General features: G+C 64.6%; 2 protein-coding genes across 5 annotated transcripts in view; one reads left to right on the forward strand and one right to left on the reverse strand.

Annotated features, from left to right (window-relative positions):
• CACNA1H (calcium voltage-gated channel subunit alpha1 H) overlaps positions 1-1882 on the forward strand; it is a 26161-nt gene extending 24279 nt beyond the window's left edge. For 3 of the 4 annotated variants that reach the window (XM_032269467.1, XM_032269465.1, XM_032269466.1), the window contains one exon: positions 54-1882. In XM_032269467.1, the coding sequence (XP_032125358.1) occupies positions 54-1070 (1017 nt within the window). In that variant the 3' untranslated portion in view covers positions 1071-1882. The remainder of the gene's footprint in view (positions 1-53) is intronic. The other variant, XM_032269468.1, reaches the window with a different exon arrangement.
• TPSG1 (tryptase gamma 1) lies at positions 1762-5307 on the reverse strand. The gene is made up of 6 exons (XM_032269469.1): positions 5213-5307; positions 4641-4667; positions 3560-3728; positions 2760-3025; positions 2313-2458; positions 1762-2212 (listed from the first exon to the last, which is right to left on the reverse strand). Exons 1-6 carry the CDS (start codon positions 5256-5258, stop codon positions 1871-1873), a joined length of 996 nt encoding a protein of 331 aa, XP_032125360.1. The 5' UTR covers positions 5259-5307; the 3' UTR covers positions 1762-1870.
• Positions 5308-6267: the final 960 nt, after the last annotated feature.

The following is a 6267-nucleotide window of genomic DNA, read 5'->3' on the forward strand; positions in this document are numbered from 1 at the left end:
TGACGAGGCCCTCCCAGGGTCCTGCTTCTCACTTTGACTCCGTGCCCCTGCAGGAGGCTGTGCGCACAGATTCCTTGGAGGGGCAGATTGATAGCCCTAGGGACACCCTGGACCCTGCAGAGCCTCCCGAGAAACCCCTAGTGAGGCTGGCGTCCCAGGGGGGCTCCCTGCAGTCCCCCCAGTGCTCCTCGCGGCCCACCAGCGTCCGCACCCGGAAGCACACCTTCGGACAGCACTGCGTCTCCAGCCGGCCGGCGGCCCCAGGCGGACAAGAGGCCGAGGCTGCCGACCCGGCCGACGAGGAGGTCAGCCACATCACCAGCTCCGCCTGCTCCTGGCCGCCGGCGACTGAGCCCCATGGCCCCGAAGCCTCTCCGGCACCCTGCAGCAGCGAGCGGGACCTGCGAAGCTTCTACAGCGTGGACGCCCAGGGCTTCCTGGACAAGCCGGGCCGGGCGGATGAGCAGTGGCGGTCCTTAGCGGAGCCGGGCAGCGGGGAGCCTGGGGAGGCGAAGGCCTGGGGCCCTGATGCTGAGCCTGCTCTGGGCGCGCGCAGGAAGAAGAAGATGAGCCCACCCTGCATCTCCGTGGATCCCCCTGCAGAGGATGAGGCCTCCTCAAGGCCCCCTGCCACGGAGGGCGGCAGCACCACCCTGAGGCGCAGGACCCCGTCCTGTGAGGCCGCCCCTCACAGAGACTCCCTGGAGCCCACGGAGGGCTCGGGTGCCGGAGGGGACCCTGCAGGCAAGGGGGAGCGCTGGGGCCAGGCCTCCTGCCGGGCCGAGCACCTGACTGTCCCCAGCTTTGCCTTCGAGCCGCTGGACCTCGGGGGCCCCAGTGGAGACCCTTTCTTGGACGGTGGCCACAATGTGACCCCAGAACCTAGAGCTTCCTCTTCAGTGGCTGTAGCACCCCTGGAACCCCCAGAAACAGAGCCTGCCATGCCCGACAGTGACCCCCCAGAGAAGAAGCAGGGGCTATACCTCACAGTCCCCCAGTGTTCTCTGGAGAAACCAGGGTCCCCGTCAGTGACCCCTGCCCCAGGGGGTGATGCAGAGGGCCCCGTGTAGCTCAGGGCTTGGTGCTGCACAGGGCTTTGGCACTAGGCTCTGGGGGCCCCGGCGGGGTGGTGGCCCAGGCAGAGCCGTGCGTGGACCCTGACTTGGGTCCTATCGTGGGCAGGGGCGGCAGGGGATGGCAGTTGAGGTGGACGCCGGCAGGCGCTCCTTCGCTGCCCAGTGAAGCAGGGGGAGGTGCTGGGTCCCGCGAGCCTGCGTCCGTTCCGGTTCAGGTTCCTCTAAGAGTTTTGCTGCCAGCCAAGGCTGTGTGGCGGTTGTGTCAGTGTTCCATCATGAGAGAAGCCACATCTGTGGGACAGAGACCAGGCACCCGCCAGAGAGGGGAAGGTACCCAGCTGCGTCCTCTCAGGCCACGCGTTGTTACGGGACACTCGCTGGGGGCCTGTGCCCTTGCCAGCAGAAGGTGCGGCCACTGCGACCCGATGTCACCTTCACTCACAGTCTGTCCTTGTCTGCCTGTCACGCCCTCACCACTCTCCCCTTCCAGCCACCACCCTTTCCGTGCCACCCAGGCGTTCCCAGAACCGTCCGCGACTCTGGGGGATGCCAACATCACTAAGGATGTAACGCGCCCAGCCATCACTAGGGGCTTCATGGTGGAGGAACGCGCCCGGCCCCCATGCGAATCGGGCCTCCCCTCCGTCCAGGGGCTTTGGCCGAGAGATTCCAACTGACACCTTAGTTTTGTGTGCTTTTAAATTCAGGTTCAATGTTGCAATAATCTAATGCAGAAGACTCAGCTTCTCAAGTCAAGGGAGAGAGAGGGGCAGAGCAACGGAATAAATAATAACTTATTTAAGAAACGCTCTTGGACTCCTGCCATCATGAGTTGGGGTGGGGGAGGGAGCACCACCCCCAGACTGACACAGCAGGCACTTGGCCACCAGGACGCAGGAGACCAGCAGAAGGAAGAGGCCGGGGAGGAAGAAGCCAGCCAGGAGGAGGAGCCTGGGAGACCCAGACCCTGAGACCTCTGATGCCAGGATGTGGCGGCGGATCCAGTTCACATAGGCAGGGACGAGGGTGTAGACCCCCGGCCTGTCGGGGCGGCCACAGCCCTCACCCCAGCTCACAATGCCGGCCTGCAGCCAAAAACCATTCACCTGGCAGACCAGAGGCCCTCCGGAGTCATCCTGAGGGCAGAGAAGGCAAGGATTGGGAGCCAAGCAACTGGGGAGCCCCCTCCCTGGGCTGCAGGCACCCCCATCCTCCATCATGGCCTGGTGGGCTCACCTGGCAGGCATCCCCAGGGCCCCGGGCACACAGCATATCGGGCTGAAGGACGCTGCCCTCAGGGCTGAGGTAGTCTTGGCTGCAGGCCTCTCTGTCCACCACGGAGACTTCCACCTCTTGCAGGCTGTATGGAGGTGGCAGAGGCTCTAGGGTGAGGGGACAGGCGTCAGGGAAGGTTGGGGCACCAGCCCCTGCGTTGGGGGAATGGGGGCCTTCTCCTGAGTCCCATACCAGTGACCCTCATCACTGGCATGTGGGTTATGATGGCATTTTGGTCACTGCTATGGATCCACACAATAAGTTTTGAAAAGAGACAGCCAACAGGAGTGGCCTTGGCTGGGTGTAGAGGCTACCAGGAGCAGGTGGTGGCATAGGTGTCCCTTGAGCCAGCTCTCTTTTGGCTGCCCTGCCCTTCCTCCGTCCCAGCGTCCCCCCAGGGCCCCTCACCTCCTTCCTGCGTATAGCCCCAGCCGGTCACCCAGCACCGGGTCCCAGGGCAGAAGTCAGCCGAGGCTTCCGGGAGGCAGACGGGCAGGATCCAGCTGGAGAGGGTCACAGGGACGCTGAGCTGCACCAGGGCAATGTCCCCGCTGGACCCCGGCGGTCCCGGGGGGCTGGAGTGCAGGATGATACGCCTCACGGTGGAGAAGTGGGAAGACAGAGTGATCTTCAGTTCTCCCAGGTGCACCTGGTAGTCGGATGCGTTCAGGGACCTGGGGGGAGGGTGGCCGAGTTTTGGGGGCATCAGTGCCCTGAGGGGTTGGCTGCAGAGGTCAGCGTCAGCCCCGCCCATACCCCACTTCTGCGGGCGTCCAATGCCCACCTCTCCTCTCCTGAGCTTAGGACACAGAAGCAGTTCTGGGTGTTGGGGACAAAGCCTGGACCATGGCCTTGCCCTCCAGAGCCCAAGGACCGTGGTGGCACCTTGGGGATCCTGCCAGCACCCAGGAGGGAAGCCAGCAACACTCCCGGCACCCGGAGGGGCTAGGCAGGAGGCGGATTGTACGTTCAGCTCCGCTTGAAGAGACGGGCTGGGAGGGACGGAGGGAGCTGCCTGCCCTGTGAGGTGAGCCAAGACAGGCAAACCTCACAGAGCGTGGGCAGTCAGCTCCCCCGTCCACTAACGGGAAATACTGAAGAGTTCCCAGGCCTCAGAGTGAGTCAAGACCAAGTGGAGGCCTCTGCCCCGCCCCGTGACCCACTCAGGCCTGGACGTTCAGACTTCGCCTGCCCACCCAGACACTCACCCGGAGAAGCAGTGGGCAGCCGTGAGCACCCACTGGGGGCTGAGCAGGGACCCACCACACACGTGCACCCTCCGCAGGCGGAGGCTGGCCTGCCATGGCCATGCGCCGGCCGGGGCCACGTGGCCTCCCACAATTCGGCCTCCTGCATCCGAAACCTGCCGGCCACATCCTAAGCCAAAGGAGGCAGGGGTGGCTGGTCGGGATCCCAAGAAGCCCCCTGCCCTCCCTTCAGGAAGCCTTCCCTGACCACAGTTCCCTGACTTTCCTCTTCAGTGCCCCCGTCTGCCCGACTGTCCCCAGAAGCATCATGGGTGCAGCAGAAATGGCACCCCAGGAGCCGTGAGTGTGCCCAGTGCCCAGGCTGCAGTTTCTAAGCACCACGCCCCACAAACTAACCAGGGCTGCCGAGGGCACCTGGGAGGCTAAAAAGGGGATCAGGGAATGGTGGAGTCCCCGAAAGGCCCAGGATGCTGGGGGCGGCTGCCTCGTGGGCCCCGGGTTTCCTTCAGGAGTGATGGAGATGTCTGGAGCTAGACGGAGTTGGGGGCACACGGCACTGTCCAGGGTCCCCAGGGCCTCTGAATTGGACCCTTGCTAATGTAGCTTTATCTTCTGTGAACTTCACCTCAGTAAATTAAAAAGAAGTAAGAGGAAGTCAGCTCGAGGGCCACTGGCCACGTCTGGGCCAGCCTGAGCTGGAGAATTAGGAAGGAGTGTGGCACACGGCTGAATGGAGCAGGAAGCTGGACGGAGACAGACGTAGGTGTTTAGAGAGAGGGGTGGGGTGCACTGTGCTCTCCCGCACAGCGGAGCCCCCTGGGGGGACCCGTGCCTTGGTAGGACACTGTGGGGAGGAAGCTTGAGGAGGGCCGGGTGGTCTTCATGGCCTCAAAGCATCTCCCAAGATACGAGCTAACTGCAGTGGTCGGGGAGACTGCCCCCCTCAACTGAGAGATGTGAGCAGAAACCGCCATGGCCTCCTGGTCCCCGGTGGGACCCCCCGGGAAAAGGCAAAGTCACCTTGAGGTTCTTCTGCCCGGCCTCACCTGCACCCACCCCCACACCCCTATGGGAGACCTACCTGGCTCCAAAGCCCTGAGGGACACACCTGCGGGAAAGAGACGGAGGGCCGGGGGTGGAGGGGGGCTGCCGAGGGGAGGGGTGTGCAGGCCCCTGCGAGGCGCCCGCCAGGCCTCAGGGTGACACTGGGATGGGGCCCATTCCTTAGCTGAGAAGCCCGGCCTGGTGAGGCTGGGCAGCCACTGTCTCACTGGCCCAGGGGTGGGTGGGACCAGCCGAGGGCCATAAACAGCAGCAGGAGGCCGGGAGCGTGGCCTCAGGCGTGGGCCTCCTCCCCACCCTCCAGGTCCTGCTCAGGGGAGAAGTCAGCAGGGTTCTGGGGCCTGGGGCTGCCGGCACCCCAGCTCCTTCAGCTCCCACCCGCACCTCTTCCTGCCTCCGTCCGCAGGCACTGATGGCTGGACCTCCAGCCAGAGCTACAGTCTCTGCCATGGAGGCACGGGGCGCCCCAGGGTGGGGACTCAGCGTGTTTCTTCATCTCGGGCAAGCCCCCAGCTTCACCCCCACCCCTGCCAGGGGTCCAGGCAGGAAGCAGATGCCCCCCCATCCCCACACCCAGGACAGGTTACCCACCAGGCACCACCAGGAGCAGCAGAAGGCCACGGGCCCTGAGGGCCATGGTGTCTGCCACTGCAGGGAGAAGTAGGAGGGCCCGCCTGACCCTTGGACCTGCTGGGCGTGGGGGTAGGGGTGGCCGCGCACCTGCTGTTGGGCAGGGCAGGAGGCTGGAGGAGGCCGGAGCGCCGCAGACGGCCCCACCTGTTCCTTCTGCATACCTGGAGATGAGGGTGGTCACCATTTATCCCTGTGTGGACGCCACAGCCCTGGCACCCGGTGGCCAGCCTGACTCACAAGGCATAGTAGGGAAGGACAGAAGGCAGGTGCTGCTTCGCACCCTAGCTCTGCTCCAGGGCGAGAGCTGAGAGAGAGGTAGGTGTTCCTATGGTGCCACCTCCTCCAGGAAGCCCTCCCTGACTCTCTCTCTGCTTCATCCTTGGAGCCAAGTCCTTGGGGTTCTTCAGGAGTGTCCCAGCCCAAGGCCCAGCAGCCCCATGGAGACAGCTCAGGCCCCCATGACAACCCACCCTTCGAGAAGTCCCTGTCCCCACATCTATCAGCAGGTCCCATGCTCACGCCACAGATCAGATGGGCACGATCTCCCGGCCCAGCCCTGGTGGGCCCTTCCTAACCGTCCTGGCTGCCCCGGCCTGATGACTCAGCTGATAAGGGGCCCTGGGCAGTGCTCAGGACTTCCCTGCCCCCCTCGCCAGATCCAATTCACAGGCCAGGCCAGAGGGTCCGTCTTAGGTCGGGGATCCCCTCTTCGATGTGGGGAAACTGAGGCACGGGGGGAGTTGCCTGACACCCCACCAGGATGTGGCCTCCCGGGCACAGACTTGGCCTCCTGCACGCCGGCACCTGGGGCAGCCACGGCTCAGAGCTGCGGGTTCAGTGTTCGCCCTCGTGACAAAAATGACACCAGCCCCTCTCTCTGCATTCGGGACGGCAGAGCACCCACCACGGGGCCCCCTCCTCCCTCACAGCAGTGACACCTGGAGGGGGTGTCGGGGGAGGCAGGGCAGCATCATCCATAGAGAGAAGTGGGACTGAGCCTCGAGTCCCTGGCC

Source organism: Sapajus apella, unplaced genomic scaffold (genome assembly GCF_009761245.1).
Source record: "Sapajus apella isolate SASKATOON/1434 unplaced genomic scaffold, GSC_monkey_1.0 scaffold192, whole genome shotgun sequence".
NCBI classification, from domain to species: Eukaryota; Metazoa; Chordata; class Mammalia; order Primates; family Cebidae; genus Sapajus; species Sapajus apella.